Source organism: Paralichthys olivaceus, chromosome 10 (assembly GCF_024713975.1).
Source record: "Paralichthys olivaceus isolate ysfri-2021 chromosome 10, ASM2471397v2, whole genome shotgun sequence".
NCBI lineage: Eukaryota > Metazoa > Chordata > Actinopteri > Pleuronectiformes > Paralichthyidae > Paralichthys > Paralichthys olivaceus.
This window is the reverse complement of record NC_091102.1, coordinates 13,449,522-13,467,563: the sequence shown is the minus strand read 5'-3', so window position 1 is coordinate 13,467,563 and position 18,042 is coordinate 13,449,522. Positions and strand designations below refer to the sequence as shown.

General features: G+C 38.5%; 2 protein-coding genes across 3 annotated transcripts in view; both read right to left on the bottom strand.

The window, feature by feature from the left end:
• The window catches only part of abca12 (ATP-binding cassette, sub-family A (ABC1), member 12), a 72,703-nt gene extending 63,972 nt beyond the window's left edge, over positions 1-8,731 (bottom strand). The window contains exons 1-8 of the mRNA XM_069533490.1: positions 8,452-8,731; positions 7,914-7,991; positions 6,783-6,876; positions 4,587-4,728; positions 3,526-3,659; positions 3,104-3,168; positions 879-1,049; positions 555-748 (exon numbers count right to left, since the gene is read on the bottom strand). Of these exons, the coding sequence (XP_069389591.1) occupies positions 555-748; positions 879-1,049; positions 3,104-3,168; positions 3,526-3,659; positions 4,587-4,728; positions 6,783-6,876; positions 7,914-7,979 (866 nt within the window). The 5' untranslated portion in view covers positions 7,980-7,991; positions 8,452-8,731. The remainder of the gene's footprint in view (positions 1-554; positions 749-878; positions 1,050-3,103; positions 3,169-3,525; positions 3,660-4,586; positions 4,729-6,782; positions 6,877-7,913; positions 7,992-8,451) is intronic.
• A 1,573-nt stretch (positions 8,732-10,304) lies between these two features.
• Positions 10,305-17,530, bottom strand: pofut2 (protein O-fucosyltransferase 2). Of its 2 annotated transcripts, XM_069533501.1 has the most exons (10): positions 17,454-17,530; positions 16,152-16,268; positions 14,863-15,116; positions 14,502-14,646; positions 14,056-14,166; positions 13,510-13,576; positions 13,201-13,326; positions 12,407-12,587; positions 12,111-12,234; positions 10,305-11,639 (listed from the first exon to the last, which is right to left on the bottom strand). In XM_069533501.1, the coding sequence occupies exons 1-10, from the start codon at positions 17,513-17,515 to the stop codon at positions 11,486-11,488; spliced, it is 1,341 nt and encodes a 446-aa protein (XP_069389602.1). In that variant the 5' UTR covers positions 17,516-17,530; the 3' UTR covers positions 10,305-11,485. The 2 variants fall into 2 exon arrangements, with proteins under 2 accessions (XP_069389602.1, XP_019945147.2); XM_020089588.2 differs by lacking the exon at positions 17,454-17,530 and having other exon boundaries at positions 16,152-16,370.
• Positions 17,531-18,042: the final 512 nt, after the last annotated feature.

The following is an 18,042-nucleotide window of genomic DNA, read 5'->3' as shown; positions in this document are numbered from 1 at the left end:
ACAGACCACAAGGGAAAAAAACATTAAATGCCCAAACAAGACAGGACGAGCAGCAACACCTAACAGAACTAACAATTACACAAACACGCACATTTTACCCCCTGCTGATCCTAATCCTTCTGTGAATCACAGGTATTGTGGGTTGTAAAACTGAGCTCGAAACCTGAACAGTATTCATTCTAGCACAGCTCAAAAAACGAACCTGTTTTTTCCTCAGGCTGTTTCTAAAGGTCAAAATATAATTGAAACTATAACAAATCACCCCATCATTAGTCATACATTTTAATTTAAATCATAGGGATTCACCCGGTATCAGGAAATTGGGAACTTAAAGCATCTTTTATGACTGAACAATCTATCATGTCATATAATAACTTAATTCTAGAAAAATCCCAAAGAACTTTTTCTTCAATAGGGCCCTAAAACGGTGTCTTTTTATTTGAACCTGTCTATCACCGCAAACTAAACTAAGCTAAGCTAAGCAAAGCTAAGCAAAGCTAAGCTAAGCTAAGCTAAGCTAAGCTAAGCTAAACTGCTCCATCACAGTACATTACCCCTGTATGTTGGTGAGCAGAACCTCTGTGTTGCGCAGCCCTTGGTCGAAAGAACCATTGGAGAAGAGCTGGGGGAGAACGAGGAGACTTTCCCACAGCGAGGTCTGATTCTGCAGCTGATTGAACACCATCACCACCAGCCCGCCCACCTTCATCATCTCGTCTGGTTTCGTCTGCATCAGCTCCGACAGCACCTGACAACCAGTGGCCATCTCAGAGTTAATAAAATCATTCCGGCGGCACCAGCTTGTGTAACAGCACAAAAGACTTGGAATGAGGTTGTGCGACATTTGTCTGTGACCACAAACACGCACACACGCATACCTGGTTGAGTGTGTGGAGTGACACCTCTAACACGGTGTTGTTGGTCTTGCAGAAAGCGATCACAGAAGTGGTGAGGGGGTCAGGCATGGTTGTGTTTATCATGGGAAGTATCATGGTGCAGATGGCTCTCTTCAAGACGCTCACTGACTCCAGCATTTTGTTGAAGCTCTCCTGCAAAGGACATGAGGTGAAGGCATTCATTCAATAAATTATAACAAATAATTCATTCACAAAATATCATTAGATGTTCTGAACAAAAACAGCGTTGGCAACTTCAGAATAAATTCTTTACACTTCAAATATCATCAGTATACAAAGAACAATTATTTCTACACATATGTATTACCTACCAAATAACTGGAGAGTATGAATAACACTACACAAAATATCTAAGTGTGAAGCATCGTTTTAATATCAACATGTCAAATATTTAACTAGCAGGCCAATGAATGAAGTTATGCTGAATATTATCATGTGATATCATGTGATATTTTGCCATAAGATTAAAATATTCATGTCAGATGCAGAAATAACACTTATCAAACACACCATCCACATACATCCATACACAATGAGGTGGACGTTTATAACAGTGTTTAAAGCAAGTTTTACCATAAATAATATTAATTACATATGGGTGAAATTGACAAATCTATCAGCTTATTTCTTGCTCTACTATGAGATTTGGATTTGTGTTCACCTTAAATCAGAACTTGAGACGGACGTGGACTTGACTGTTAACCAAGCTGAGACTTCAAGCAAAATCTTGATCAGTTTTGATGCAGTAAAAATAAATATATATTGGTTAAGTAGTGATGTCAGTAGTAGTGTTTGTTGTGTGTCATTTCAAATACAGTTTTCTTTGATTTTTATCTCCTGTTGCTTTAGGACAGTTTTGAGGCTGGTGTTTCTTCTTTCTCCCCTCTGCTCCTTGTCTTTAGCCCCTTCTCATTTTTCTCAGAAAGTGTTTTTAACCTGCCTCTGATCCAAGTAATGTCCTCCGTCTGTCCACCCTGTTCCCATTCACCTGTCTGCCCCGCCCCTCCACACACCTGTTCCCGACTCACTGTCATCTGAGCTTCTCCGCCCGCATGTTATTGTGTAAACACCTGCATTCAACTGTGTGAAATGACCATACTCACGGCTGGTAGAATTCTCTAAATGAAAAAAGAAAAGGCTCCTCAATGCATCCTTACAAATACACTGGGCCATCCTTTTCAAAAGGAAAAGAGATAATGCCGTTCCACAATTCCTTGAAGTTTTACCAGGGCACACCCACAGTAATGTAGAAACAGCAGAGCACCCATTAAATACTTGTGATACAAACTTATGGATATCCTCAAATGATCCATATAGAGTTATTCTCTTTCAATTCCAACTGGTTCTATCATGTTGAAAAATGAACTCATTGAATTTCTTGTTAAAAATGTAATTTCATTAAATCTAATTTTGAAAATACACTAAAAATGACAGGTAACCTCATATATATATTTATGTCTGAAAATCATGTTCTCTCGTCCTGTCCTTATTCTTTTTTTATTAATGATGGATGAATGGATAGATATATTGCTCTCATGTTATTATATAATTTCCAATTTTCAATCCTAAAATGTTGTATTGTCAGTTCCTGAATTTTTAATTGCTAATTAAAAGTAGACGATTGATAACATCCTCTCTTAGGAGCTGTGATTCTGTTTGGGACAGGAAACCTTACATGAGCTACAGTTTTACAGCTCTGAGTCACAGAGTTTGTCACTGTGCGTATCTTCAATGTGTTATTTTTTTATTTTTTCCCAAATATTCATGAATTTTCTTCTTCACATCTTCAGGAGACTTCATGAGATTCATCAGGAGCTTCTTTAAGGTTTTCCTGCAGGCCTGTTTTTTTCCTTTGCTCCTTCTTGAATCATCTGTTCCTTTTCCTCAGCATGTTCCCTTTTTATCTGTAACCTCTTCTTTGGAAACCTGTTGTCTGTATCTGCCTGCTTGCTCACCGCTCTGCCTGTGAGTCTGATATTTTTTATTAAAAGCACCCCTGTTACATCAGCCCGCATTTGTTCTACTATCAGCAAAGCCAACAAGGCCTTATTATAAGCCTTTATCAAAGAATGGGGGTTTGTCTGTTGTAAACAAAAACCTGTACATAAAGAAAATACTGTGACAGCAAGGAAACAAACGTTTCCTTATCCTCTGCACTTTTCGTTTTTTCCATTATGATCACTCACCTGATCTCCCACAAGAGTGGTGTTGATGAAGGAGACATTTTTAGGACTTCGTTGATGAGGTGAACCTTAAACAAAAGAACATATTGTTGAAAAATGACTTGAGTAGGACAAAGTCTATTATTTGGATTAAATGGGCAAAAGAGATTGCAAAGTGTACTTTTTTACACAATAGTTCAATATTTGAGGAAAGATTGTATGTTTACTTGCTTTGCTGTCAAGAGTTGGAAGAAAACATTACTACTACTCTCTAAATGGAGAGTTGTAGATCAGCTCAGCAAAAAGACAGGTAACGGGTGGTCAAACTATTGATTTAAATAAGTTCTATGGGGGGTCCATGTCTGCAAGTAAGAAACTTAGATATGAAGAATATGTTTTTGACATTGTAAAAACAGAGAATAGGGTGTATGATGGGGACGACTTACCCACAATCCTGGTGAAGGCCTGGATCAGTGCTACAGGATCATTTTGTGTGTCAAATTTGGGGAACGAAAACCCCAAAAAATCATCCCCTTTAAGCAGGCCTGCCAGTGGAGAGCCATTCGTCAGCAGTGATGACCTGTCATACAGAGTCAGATGAAGCAGTTAAGACATTTCATTGAATGCATTTCATTTTATTTTAAACTAAACAAAACAAAACAAATCTAAAAAAATCTTAACACAGAAGGTCTGAGCTCTATGAAAAGCTGCATGTCTCCCAAGGCGGTTGTTTCACTTAGCTAATTCTTACAACTGTGCTGTACTGAAGAGTATCATTTGATTAACATGTCAATGTTGGAACAATTTTTTTATTAGTATTTGCTTCCATAAGGCTTTGATCATGAGCTAGTAGCCAAAACTAATTTTTTGTTGGTTAAAAGGGCAACAATGATTACATTTTCCAATCCACTACAGTTACAGTTATACATTTATGTCCAAAAACATTTTGTACTTTGGAAAAACACTATGATAAAAACCTGTCAGTTACAAAAGCGAGTGGAACAAAGGCCCTCTAAAATATGCAGCAGGGCTTTTGCTCTTAAATACAAAACAAAGGTATTTGTTCTAATATTAGCTGTCCTTCGGATTTGCAAAAGCCATCACTCATCAGTAGGTTTACGTCAGACAAACAGATCTCTGCAACGACCGCATTCCTTTAAACTTCACAGACAGTTTTTGCAACATAAGAAAAATCGTAGACAAGAGAATAAAGGAAATGACTAAGTTGTATTCAACTTTCTGTGATTAGGTAAGAGATGTCCCTTCCTCCACAGGGGAACATGTGTTTTTGGTTTATTTCCATGCGCATAATCATCTCATGTGATGTTGCTATGCTGAGGTGTGTCCCTCCTCTGTGATTCAAGGGTCTCCTGTACACCTTTGATACATATCTACAATACATTTGAGGTAAAAAAGTTCAATGAAGCAGTAAACTCAAATGTATGCACTGAGATAAGACGTAGAAAACAGGTAATAGATCATTTATATTATTAATGAGAGGGGTTACCTGGCTGCAGTTTTCTGAGACTTTGATGCAGCAGAGTCCACCAGGTGAGACTTGTTGTGACAGTTGCTGTCCGTGTTGCACATGAGGGTCTGCAGGAAAGGGAAGAAACCTGTGCTGGGCAGGTTCCTGGGTCCAACATAACCTGGAGGAGACATGACAAAGTTGTGGCTGTGGGAAGGACACTTTAATACACCACAAACATTTAAAAACAGTTTCAAAATCCCAGGAGAACATGTTCATTATACGAATGTGGCAAAGAAAAATGCAGTAGACTACTTTAAATGAGTTTAGGTCAGATTACAAGTCTAAAATATTACATTCAAGTAAAAATCATATTATTAACTATAAGCAGCTAGTAAACAAATATTATTAACATAATAATACATAAACTGTTAAAGAATTATATTACAAAAGGCTAAACAGGATCTGAAAAGTTTTCATGGTTTAGCTTTCAAAGTCAAAAAATATGTTTTTTAACAAACAAAAATTAGAACACAGAAATAACAAGTGACAACATTTCCACATCATGATGCCACAGGGATTTTTTTCAACAGTGCAGCAATCAATCATAATCACTGTGTTCAAGAAGTAACTTTTTTGCAAAGGTTAGACGTTAAAAAGCTTATTTCTTGTTGTTTGCTTATTGGTTTTTTTTCTAATAAGAGAGACATTTTTTCACACTCGTGTTTTTCTGCTCTACGCGCCTCATGATTTGTTTTTTGTTGGTGGTTTTTTTTTGTAGACCACCATGAGCCTGAAAAAACGTTCTCAGCAAAATATTCCTACGATTTGTTTTTTCTAATCTCTGTGTCACAACCCGTGGGTAACTCATACCATCTATTGTCTGATAACAATCTCAGCTGTTTCTTAAATTCAGAACAAAAGATAGTTAAGACCTAAAAGGCGAGATCAAGTTATATTTGAGTCACTGCGACCGGACTGACCGCATGGTGCGGTGCTGCCGTGGCACGCATTGCTGTTCATATTTTCTTGGAAAGTGACTTATCAACTTGGCATAACAGATTTCTCTGAATGAAAATAATGATCTAGCAAACAGCATGAATGCTTAGTCATGGCAGGCAAGGAAATAATTATGAAACCTTGATTGCATTAACACCTGAATGACGTCAGTTAATCTCTACACTCACACAGCCAATTGTGTAGAATCAATGTATAATTTACATAAGAGGATGTGGTAACTCATCTTCTTATGAGAAGAGAGAATAAAAAAACTGGCAATCAATAAATGGATCACATTTGTATGCATAGCTCTGTAAATACTCCTTCGCAATGAAAACATGTGAGGCATCAAATTATTTAGGAGCATTACTACTGTCCAACAATGGTAAATAACAATACATGTTGTAAACCTTCTAGACTGCTTTCATCCCACTCTGTGTGTTACGATTCATGGCTAGTGTTGGACGGATACTGACAATGGTTTTGTAACCTGTTTTAAGGTGTGGTTCTCCACTGTCCCTGTTTTCGAACACGCACTGAAACAAACAATTTACGAGACAACACTAAGCTGGATGCTCCTTTTGCTCCGTTTCTTTATTAGTCCACAGTGGGGTTATTAAATTACATGTGTGACCCAGCAAAAACGACAAAGAACAAAGAAAGACAGGTGGGGGGGGTGAGTATTTTAGTTAAAAACTGTAACATGGTCCTTTAATTTTACTGAACATGTCACTCTACTGAAACATCAAAACAAATGGGTACATATACAAGAGGCTGATATTTTCTTGGATGGATCCTGATACAGTGATCCAGTGTAGTTTAGTGATGTTGCAACTTTAGCGGTTAAAGAACCAGAATAACTAGAAAATGAAAGAGGCAGAGAGAATGTTCTCATGAGTGGGTTGCAAAGCCTTTACCCTTCCTGCTATCCAGCACTCCCTCCAGCACCTTTGTCCTCATTCTTTCCAGACGAATAAACATTCTCTACGTTGATAGTTTTAAACAAACACGGAAGGGAAAACACTCTTCGGGTTTGTGTTGCACTTCTTTTATTTACACTGTAGCGAAATTGGAAAGTCTCCAAACATGTGGTTCCTCGAACAGAAACACAGCACTCCAAAAGTCAAGAAACCATTGTGTTGTGATTGACGTATTATTAGAACATACATAGTTAAGCAAACAGGTGACCTGCTTCGAGGCACTCTTTCTTCTTCAATGCGTGACTTTTACACTTACATGTTTCTTTTACTATCGGAGGAAACTGGTTGCGGGTCACAGCAATGATGATGAAGATGATCAGGGGCCAGATAATGAGAGTGAGGGACCATACCTACAACACAAAATATCATAAAACGTTAATACTGCGTATATGAAGTGTTCATTGCAGTAAAGGTGCTGAATATTCCGCTTGGTCTTTCTTTAAAGCCAACATCAAAGCAGCACTGTGTCCCTTTTTTTTTTTTCGTAACACAGCAACTTCAAAACAACTCTAATGGTTCACTGATGTGAAATAGTTAGAATGGAGATGATTTCGTTTCTCCTCTCCCTCAATGTCTGTTCTTGCTTTATCTAACTTGTAAACAGGAATGACCTCCTGTGAAAAGTGCATTACTGTCGCAGATTCAATTTCCAGAATCAGGCCCAGGTCCATGAGTCACGGCTCATTAATGCTGCCTTTCAGAGGGAAAGTGATACGTCCGTTCCAAACTATATAACCGTCAATGCCCAAATACTTTCATGTGTCCTTTATGTTGGCATGGTAGGCAATCCACTAGAGGTTTTCAAAGTGTGGGAGAGTTAGCCCCCCCTCGGAGAGCAAATAAACAACTTATGGTCCCTCGCTTGAACTATTGGCTTCACTGCCCCCTGTGATTTCCTGTGGTACTGCTCCCTGTCTTCTCTGTCATCCATATCTTTAGGCTTTGAGAAGACATGTGCAAGTATGGACGAAATGAGCGCAGAGTACGGACAGAGGGTTCTGCCTGTTTTCCTAAACGTATCTAATGATGATCGTAAATGAGATTTAATACCGAACTGTAACTCAATTAAAAAGACTTAGAAATCATTAAAAAATGGCATTTATCTCTGAAATTCAGCAAGGAAACTTTTGAAATACGAAGGATTCTTAACAGAGTTTGGTGTTTTTGTAACAGCAGCAGCTCTGTTCAGTTGTGTTGTGTGAATGTAACTACGCAGGCAGTGCTCCGGTCGAGAGATTGGATAGACTTTGTTTTTAAACGACACAAAAGCCACTTTTCACTACGTGTGGTTGCAGGCGGCGCTGTTGCTCATTAAAAGTTACATAGTGTTGCTTTAAATACAAATCTCTGCACTTATATAAAAGTAAAATAACTGGAAGTCACTCACCGGCTGCCTGATCACAGTCAGTCCATTCTTCCAGAGAAGAAGCCGAAGCTGCTGGAGGAAGGCCATCAGTGGAGGAGGCTGGAATCAAGACACATTATACACATAAATAAAAATATGAAGAGTCAACTAACAAATTCTTTCTTTAAACTTTTAGAATGACTCCACATAATGAATTAGTGTTTGGTCCTTGAGATGTTTAATTTAATCAAAAACCCTACACAATAATACTAATACTATTACTACTTCTGATAATACAGTATGTATCAGCATGGTTCCATGATATATGAAGCATTTAAGAATAGAAGTCCATTCTTTTTTGAGATAACATTTTCCTTAAAAGACTGGTGTAATAGAAAGCTCAGGAACAGGAATGGACTTATGCAGTAATCTGAATTTAAATCTTTTTTTTTTTCTAAATCAAAGTGAAAGTAATTCCAGTGAACTACAAGTGGCCACATGGATGGAAGTAGCTTCTGAGAGGCAGAGTACTGACTCTTAATAATGACTCAATGATTCAGCAACAGACCCGAGGACTCACCTGGCTGCTTCTCCTCTGTGTCAGTCCTGTCTCAGACGCTTTGTTAACTGACGGTAGATCGCAGGTTTTGTGTGCAGGACATGTCGCCAGGTGGATCTAGCAGGATGTCCTTTCCATCGGTCGGTTGGTGGAGAAAAACAGGAAAATAAATCACAGTCAAAGTCGCAAATGTGGAAAACTAAAAGTTAAAAATCTCTCATCAGTGACGCTGCGGCTGAACGTGATAACAACCTGAACCTGACTGACGCTGGAACCTCCTGCAGCTCCACCTGCCTGTGTCTGTGCGTGCGTGTGTGCATCTGTGGAGGAGGGCGTGTACTGATTGCAACTGGATGTTGCTGGACAAAAGTGCCAAGTCATTCATATGTATTTAACCATTTGAATCATGTATATATGTTTTTTTTATTATAATAACCAAAATGTGCTTTGTAATAATCCACCTCTGTTACATCTGGTCATCCATTTTGTCTTGAAGTTGTCCTGAAGCGATGCATGATTTGAAATCATAGACTTCTGGGTGAGTACAGGCTTCTTTTTTTATATAATATATAGTTATGTGATTAGTATGGTTGCCCTGAAGGACAAATTACAGCAGCAAAAAACTGATGCGTATTTATGATTTATGATTTGATTTTATACAGTCTATGCAGACACAATGGAAAATATGGAGAACACAAAAAACACTTGTAAAAAAGGACAATACAATGTGAAATAAGAAATAACAACAAAACACAATGGCAAATAATGAAAAAAGAATGGCAAATAAGTTGTATAAATACAACAAGAAATCAGGAAACATATAAAAGTGCATCCATCCAATCAGTGGTGATTTGTATGCAGTGATTTGTCTTTGTCTTCTGTAATGTGTTGTTGTGATTTGCACTTCAGGGCCATCGTAGTTTAGGAGCACAGGCTATAAGGTCCCAAAACGTCTTCATCACTGTTCCACGAGAACCTGGACTTAGAGGGAATGGGTTGACACCAAGCAGTGCGATCAATTACACAAGTGGGCTGTGTTGTCGGTGAGGTGCAGGCCTCCACAGGGGAAAGTCACACTGATATCATGTGGTGTTTCCACAGGGAGAGGTAAAAACAATGTCTTGAACTCTCTAGACGCACATCTTGTGACTGCAGTGTGTTGAAGAGGGCAAAGACAGGAAATTAAAAAGTGAACTGACGGGAAATGACAATGCAACAACCAATAAATGGATAATTGGAGTGTGTATGAACACAGCTGCTGGGGAAGACAATGCTCACTGACATAACAGAGTTTTCAATGTCAAGCATTAGCTTTCACACACAGGACACTAAAGCCTGTAAAGTCCTTTTTAGACCGAAACATTTAACCAACTCTTTCAAACTCAGATTCTTTCTGTTTCCAGACACACAGGAAAATCACTGTGTAAAACCTCGTAGGTGATTCAAAGGCAAAGGTGACACTTGACACAGATTGTACTGTTTGAAAGGACACACAGAATTCCATCACCACGGCAGTCACACTGGTTTTCCATCTTGATGATAATATGTGAGAAAAATGTTTCTTCGTGCCAGTGAGTTGTCCACAGGGACATTTTCTCAGACTTGAGTCATTGCACAAGGTAAATCATGGGACAAGAAGAGGTGTTGGACATTTCATCATTTCAAGCACACCAATAACAATACAAATGAGTCACATGATACCCACACCAGATAGATTCTACCAAAACAATTGCAATGTCAGGAATGGAAAAAAGGTGTGTTATAAGATCACAGGTTGATGGCTGTCTATTGTTCACAGGAAACTCCTCATTGTCATTTCAAAGTATTTCCTTATCAGTATCATTATCAACTACACTATAATAATACACAAAATATACAGTGCAGTTTGTGTTTTTAATGTGGAGGCAATTGAGCATCACGATTCAAAATACATAAGAAAGGTTTTTCTGCCATATTTGGAACTTTTTCAAAATCAGTAATGCTGTAATGAAAATCCCAGGTAACAAATGTTCATACTGGTGTGGCATAACAACAAGTAACAAAGGGAGGAAAGTTGTCCCACACTAAAGGTCTTTGCACACAGAGTCCATATTTCCAAGTCCAATATCACCCAATAAAAAGAGTCACACTCAGAAACCCAGCTCACTAAATCTGAAGTGTTTTATTATTGTATTTGTTCCAAAACTTCACCGTAGTAGATAAAAAGGAGTCGAGCAGTGAGGCTGATTTTGTGATTCCTCTCAATTCTCGAAAAGAAAAGAAAACATTGGGTCCATTCAATCCTGAGAGCTGTCAGGACCAGGCAGAATTTCACCTTCAGATCAAAGAGCTGCAAAATGTTCCCGATTGTCTCCAAGTCTATTTCAAGATATCAGTGGTCCAGGTTGAACCATGCAGCACTGACACCGAATATTGTAAAGAAAAAAAAAACATTTCTGTGATTCAACTGATCCAGTACAGCTTTAACAACTCTCTGAAAAGCCTTTGACAGCTGAAACCTGAAACTACAAACAAAAAGTTGACAGAACATGCAGTCATATTAATTTTGTGCGACAGCTTTGGATGAAAAATATTGACTTGGTGTGCAAAGACTTGACGCTGAAATACAGTGACAGAAAATAACTTCTTTTCAGCAGATCCTGAGCGAAGAATCATTAGCTTAAGTCTTGTCTTCTATTGGAAAAGTACCAAGTGGACATATTTTTTTTGAGTTTGTGCAAAGGCTAGAGAATGTTTTGTGCATGGCTTCCCCCCATCGTGCTGGTGTTTGTAATAAATACTAGAAATGATGTAAAACACCAGAGTGTGATGAAGGAAACTACATACAACCTGAAAAACATACGCAGATTTAATTGTGGTTTTGGCAGCCTGGCCTCTGCTTTTTGAGCTTCAGACACGTCGGTCACAACAGACCTGATTGCACAACTCTAAAACATCTAAAAAGAAAATCACCATAATACAGTAAAAATATCCTTCTGCTATAATCCATAGAAATAAATGTAATTTTAACACTGCTTTTTGGCACTTGTGTGTGTCAGGAAAGTCAGAGGTCACATTAAAAGACAATTTTCCAGTGTGTGGGCTGTTCGCATTCTTTCTCACTGTCCCCACAGAAACGATTGTATGTGGTTTTGGGGTCAAAACCCAGGATCTCCCTCTCTTCGTGGATCCGAAAAGAGAAGGTGGACACAGATGTTCCGATGAAGACTCTGAAAACAGAAAAACACTGATGAATAGGTATTACAAAACACACTAAGATATGTACACTTGGAAAGGTACATGTACATTTGACACAGTGAGAATAGTTTGAACAGCCACCCGAACTAGTTTTTCTAGTTGAAATATTTTCCAGTTGCATTAGTGACAAGGCTGCTCAATTATTGAACACCATTTGATCACTGTCCTAGTTGGACTAAACAAATGGGAGGGTCGTGTTGTAGGTATTTGCTCATAAACTAAAGAACTGGACCAATTCATTTGATCTGCTGTTTATAAAAAACCATACTATTTCAATGATGATGGTGTTGGATATAAAAACAAATAAAGCAATTTTTGTATATATAGAAACTCATATCCACACAAGACAGATCAGAATTATTTAGACAGAATAGGCAGCAGTTGACTGTAAATTATCAAATAAAACGTGAATATATACAACTAAACTATGAAACCAAATTTACCTCGCATGAGCACATATCCACTGGTCGATGATGGCCACTCCTCCATCTTTGAGGAGCTCCAGGTCGTCTGTGGACGCCTCAAACCGCACCATGTCTGGCAACAACTTTTTCAGCTCCTTCAGTTCTATAAGATTACATGACACAAGCTTAGGAAATAATTAACAGAGTTCATGGATATGCTACTGCTACTTACTAATATCATTATTATGCTCTATTCTGTCCGTTACATTTGAAATGGTTTTGAACCAAAATTTTTTTTTTTTATCAAAAAGAGATTTATGCTTTCGTGTTGTTACCTTCTTCATCTGCATCTGTTGCAACAAACACTTTGTCGAGTTTGTGCTTCTTCATCAAACTGCGCATTTTTTTGACGGCCCCCTTAAGGCTGGGTACATCCTCTCTGTGACCCCAGATAAAGTCCTTCCTGCGCAGGTGCACCCCCAGATATGGACCCCCTTTTGCTGAACCCAGCTTGGCCTGAAGATAATTAAAAAATGTCAAAACAGTGTTGAATCAATGCTTAAAACTTGAGACAAAATGTTCTAACTAATACAGTGTAAATTGCTAATGGTGATCATGGATATGGATCGAAAAGCTTGGGACAGAATTAATATAATTTGGTTATAGTAAATCAGTCAATCCACTTGCAGTGTTCATTTTGGGACTTTTCGTAAATACATCGTAAATCGAAGCCAAACTGAGTGCGCCCCACCATCTTCTCCGACTCTCCATACATTGACCAAGTTTACAAATTCTGTTGCTTTACCCAGTCTGAGTTTACACATGTTAGATCACATAGACTGAATGTGTAGGATTTTGTCGGTGTGTGTGTTTGTCAGCAAGAGAGAGTGAGAGAGAGAGAGGAAGAGAGAGAGGAAGAGAGCGAGTGGATGCTCTTATGAATGAGTGTGCAGCTATGGAGAAAGATTTTACTCATATAAGAAAAGTATCGATCATCACGAGGTGATCAGTGTTGATATAGTGGCGTCATTTCAAATAAATCGACGTCTAAACTGTCACTGTAGTGTGTGTGTCTGAGAGAGAGAAAGAGAGAGACATTATGAGGTCATTGTCAGACACACTCACTCACTTTCATGCGAGTCCAGTCCTCGCTATAAACGCTGTAATCTCTCTCATCCGTAGAGTTCAGGTGCTTTGCTCTGAAGTCATCTCCTATGAGTCGCAGGTGCTTGGCAAACACCATGCTGCGGCGGGTCTTAGTTAAAGACAGACAGAGATTCCTATATCAGCTTACAGACAAGATGGTGTGCCTTAAACCCTCAGGTTGAAAGTGTAAAAGTCTAGTTCCCTGTTATATGACATTTTCTGTGAGAGCACAGCAATACTACCAATATATCTGTAAAATAATATATCTGTATGAGCCAAATACTTGACTTACATCCCAGTAATCTTTCCCAGAATAGTGATCATGAAGGAGCGTCTCAGCTCGGTCGAGCATTACCGATCTGCAAAACAGCACCAACACACACGTTTCTTCCTGTGAATATCACAAAGATCTAAAAAGCACATACACAGTAAAACACTAATACACACCTACATAACAATAAAAGCAGATCGTCTTTTCAGTTTCTTATCAACTGTTTATGAGGATTTTTTTGCTCATTGCTAAGGTTGCTTTAACTAGAAACTCATTATTTTAGACACATATGAAAAATTTCGTTTTCTTGATAGTGACTTCATGTCACGCAATGAAATTACTAAATTAATTAGGGATAACATTCCCCTTCATGAACACTGAATCAGAGCAATGCTCCAGTTTATCTAAGTGGTAATGACCAGAGCAAATCTCCGTATGAGCGGGGGACTATTTGAAAGAGAAGGGTTTTCAGTGATGGATGGTAGAATGTGTTTGTGGCACACTATCAAGTCAATGTGTGTGTACAGTCAGTGCATTTTATATCAACGTGTCGCTCTGTGGACTCACGTCACTGTGATGTTTTTCTGAAGAACTGGAGCCATAATGGAGGCATGACCTTGGGCTGACATACACGTCACTTTTCGAGCTCGCGTTTCCTCGTAGCCCCAAAACCAGCCCCTGAGAAACAAACACAGACAAGATGAAAGAGACAGCAGATGATGAAAGGAGAGGAGAGAGATGTGCAGGCATGGAGGTAGAGGTAGATATCATTAATACGGAATGACTGCGAATGTGATCCGTCACTGTCTGAAGAAGGCCAATTGAATGAAACAGTTTTTTGTGAGCATTTCCACAGGAAATTGTGACAGAAAAAAAAGAGTTCAGAAAACATCAGCTCCAAGATGAAAAGCTAGTCTCTGTTTCACTGTGACCTCCAAACCCTTGGTTGAACGTTTTATACTTCCATCATATTTTTAATTTGATTGTATTGTTTTTGCATTGTACTGATTTACCTGTAGTAGCCCTGCTTGTCTTTGGAGTACATCAACTTCTCAATGCACGGCCGCTCATCAACTTTTTCCTCCCATTTTCCATCAGTCCATCCCTCAGCGTAGTTTTGCAGCACTAAAACCTGGTCTATGAATGGGCCTCCATTCTCTAGGGTGGGAAAGAGACAGATGACAAAACACACTGACTGAGAGTTTAGACATAACAAAGCTAATAGACAGTGGTGTCTGTGTATTGTGAAATGAAACCACTGTTATTTTGGAATAAAAAGAACAACACGTGTTCAGCTTATTAAAAAAAACTTCCACAGATAATGAGGTTTAAAAATTGTAACCCTGGCCTAGGTCATAAAAATAAAAATCTCACCAGCGATGAATTCCTCATACTCAATAACAGGCACGTTGGCCTGCAGGCTAGTGAGGCTGAAGAACTCTGCCCAGAGGATGCGGATCTGGTGGATGTTAGGGCTCTGCCAGTGGTAGAGGCGACCCCACGGAGGGAGCACCAATACCCAGTCATCCCCCTCCTTCCTCAGTGTCTTTACTAGGGAGGCCATGCGGATGTACACATCTCTTCGCAGGTTGAAACCCTCTGGGGGGTTCACATCATACAACAAGTACCTGAGGGGACATGAGATCTTGGAGTTTAAAAGAAGGAAACAGCAACAAGTTCTTTGGTGACTGAAAACAAAAATGAAGGATAATCCTAATTTATTTGTATAACAAATGCAGCGAAGGAGCATTGTGATGCATAAAGTGGAACATTATTCTAGTAGTAAACTAGCTGAATGAAAAAAAAAGCTAGATGACCCCACAACTGGGGATAAATACCCACGCAGCCAAACATGTACTGTATTACTGCAACTATCAAAACTACCAACTAACACTCATAACAATTATGTCAACAAACCACTGAATAATTATCTTGTAATTTTTCACATACAGGCCAACAACAACAAATCAAACACAAATCATAAAACACATCTGCAAATAAGAAAACATGACGTCAAATCACAAAACACATTGATTTGTGATTGATTTTGTTTTCTTATCTGCCATTATGTTTTTTTAATTGTTGTTGTGTTTTGTCGATGTGCTGTGGTGTGTTTTTTCCCATTTGAATTGTTGTTGAGTGTTCTGTTGTGTGATTTGCTGTTGTTATTTGCACTTCAGGGCCAACGTGCAATCACGGTTCCTGCTTGATGACTACCACAGTCATTTCAAACACCCTGTCTGACAATTTGTTGTATAAATTCTTGCAACTGTCAGGTATTAATAACGTTAGGCTACATCCACACAGTCATATGGGATGCATCAAGTAATAAGAGACTATCATTCTATCAAGCGCTACATACACGCCGAACTTCATTATAACTCGGTGGTGTTTAAAACGTTACGTTTGGGTACAGATCTACTGGATGAAAATGGTTTTTATACGCAGGAATTCATTAAATTTATCATTTTGGGGATGGAGTCCGGCACAGGAGGGCGAGTTTGGCGAACAGGACGGAGATACAGCGCTTAAAATGACAGCTGTGTAGCCGGAAGCTTAAGTTGTGATAAAATTAAAGGTTCCATTTGACTAAAGCGTAATAGCTTCCACAAATGTGACGTTAGCACGGCTAGCTAACATAACAAGTAGGCGTGCAGACTCACCGCAGATCCCTGGCGGCCGCGACGGGTACGGGAGCCGTGTGGCCCGCACTGAACACATTGTCAGTATTTACCGTCTGAGAAGCAGCAAAAGCGACGAAAACAAACAGACACAATGCGCTAAAAGAACAGGTTGAAACAACGAATATCACTGGTGCATGTAACACCGCTCCGTGCGCCATGTTTCCTCAGAGCCACGCACTTCCGGGAGGGTGAAAAGCGTCTGTACGGTTGCCTAGCAACCCAAAATGATGAGGTTTCTCATGTTTTAGTTCAAATGATATGAAATATGTATTGGTAGGTGACTTAAATGTAATAGAAAATAATAACTGGCAAACAAATTGGCAATGTGACTCTCTTCAGTAGGGTTTATTTATTATATTATTATTTATATTTTAATTAAGATTCATTTATTTAAAAGTCAGTTGACTCCATGACATTTGTACAACTTTTATCCAAACAGGTCGAGGCAATAAAAGACAGAAAAAAGGTAACAAAAACAAAACCAACGATCAAAACATTAAATGAAACCGATCACTATTCAAATATTAAATATTTTACCATGTCACTAATATTTTGCCCATCAGTGAAAATCTAAATATCTGTGCTCAGTCACTTCAGTTGATACTGTTGAACTATAGAGTGATATGACCTCTTTAGCGTCCTGTTCATACTAACTGACCCAGAAAGTTTCGGGGGTTTGTGGTAAGTCAGAAAACAAGTCCAGTGAGAATAAATGAAAATTTACATGATTTACTTTCTTCCCAGCTCTGATCATAAAGACACAAAAGCGACTAAATAACTCCACTAATAGATGAAACCCAGTAACCAAGAGTAGCAGAAACACAAAATGAATAATTGATTAACTTTTATTCTTATTTACTTAAATAATATGTTCCTCTGCTGTAATTTCTCTGATGCTGACAAGTGCAGAACATTACATAACATTTAAAGGTTCAGTGTGTAGAATGTAGTGACATCTAGTGGTGAATATGCATGTTGCAGCTGAAAACCACTCACTTCACCCTCCCCTTTCAAACATGAAAGAGAACCTGTGGTAGCCTTCAGTTGTTATAAAAACTCAAAACGTGTTTAGTTTGTCCAGTTTGGACGACTGTAACAAACATGGCGACCTCTGTATAGAGGACCCGCTCCTGAAGTAAATATAAAGTATTTAAATATAAAGGTACAGAACACAACAATTTGTACAATTTAGATGAAACACACTAGTGAAACATCACTAGGATTATTTTTATATTCAATTCCTGCCAATAGATCTCTTTCACCCTAATCTTACACACTAACATATAACACATAATGTATTCTATGCTGATGCTAGTGACTGCAGTGACATGTGTGGAGGACATCAGTCTTGTTTTAAGAGGTCAAGATATATCAGTTTGTCTGCATCCAGACAACATTGACAAAATAAAAGCACAGCCTAAGTAGTTTAACAAAATGCTAATGAAGTAGTAAATATGGAAAAGTTGATGTCACAGCCCACATATGGTACCACCTACCTGAGGGACAGCACCATCCTGTGGCCTTTTTGAGTTAGTACCACCTTCTGTATTATTTTGCCTTCATCTCAGCCTCTGCTGCTCCTGTTGTTACTATTCACATTAAGATGGTAAAATCATAATGTTCATGATGTTGAGTCCTAAACATTTTCTCCTAATTCAATTCCACCTTCCACCTGATGTAAAGGATCATTATAGTGTTTGTACTTCAAATGCAGTGTTAATTTATTATGTTCATAGATAAACATTTGTTTCAAGCTATTCCGACTTTACTTTGGAAAATGGACAATAATCCTGACTTCATTTTGTGGACTAAATGCTTTTGTTTTTAAAAGATTGATTTCAGTTTTTGATGAGAAAAATGGATTTGTGTT

Bases quoted from the DNA above. Each gene is read 5' to 3' on its own strand.
- pofut2 (XM_069533501.1), bottom strand. From the start codon at position 17,515: ATGTCCTCCACACATGTCACTGCAGTCACTAGCATCAGCATAGAATAC. The intron at 12,235-12,406 runs GTAACAACACGA...GTAATCTTATAG, and splicing joins AACAGATGCAGATGAAGAAG to AACTGAAGGAGCTGAAAAAG. The intron at 11,640-12,110 runs GTAAATTTGGTT...TTCTGTTTTCAG, and splicing joins TGGATATGTGCTCATGCGAG to AGTCTTCATCGGAACATCTG.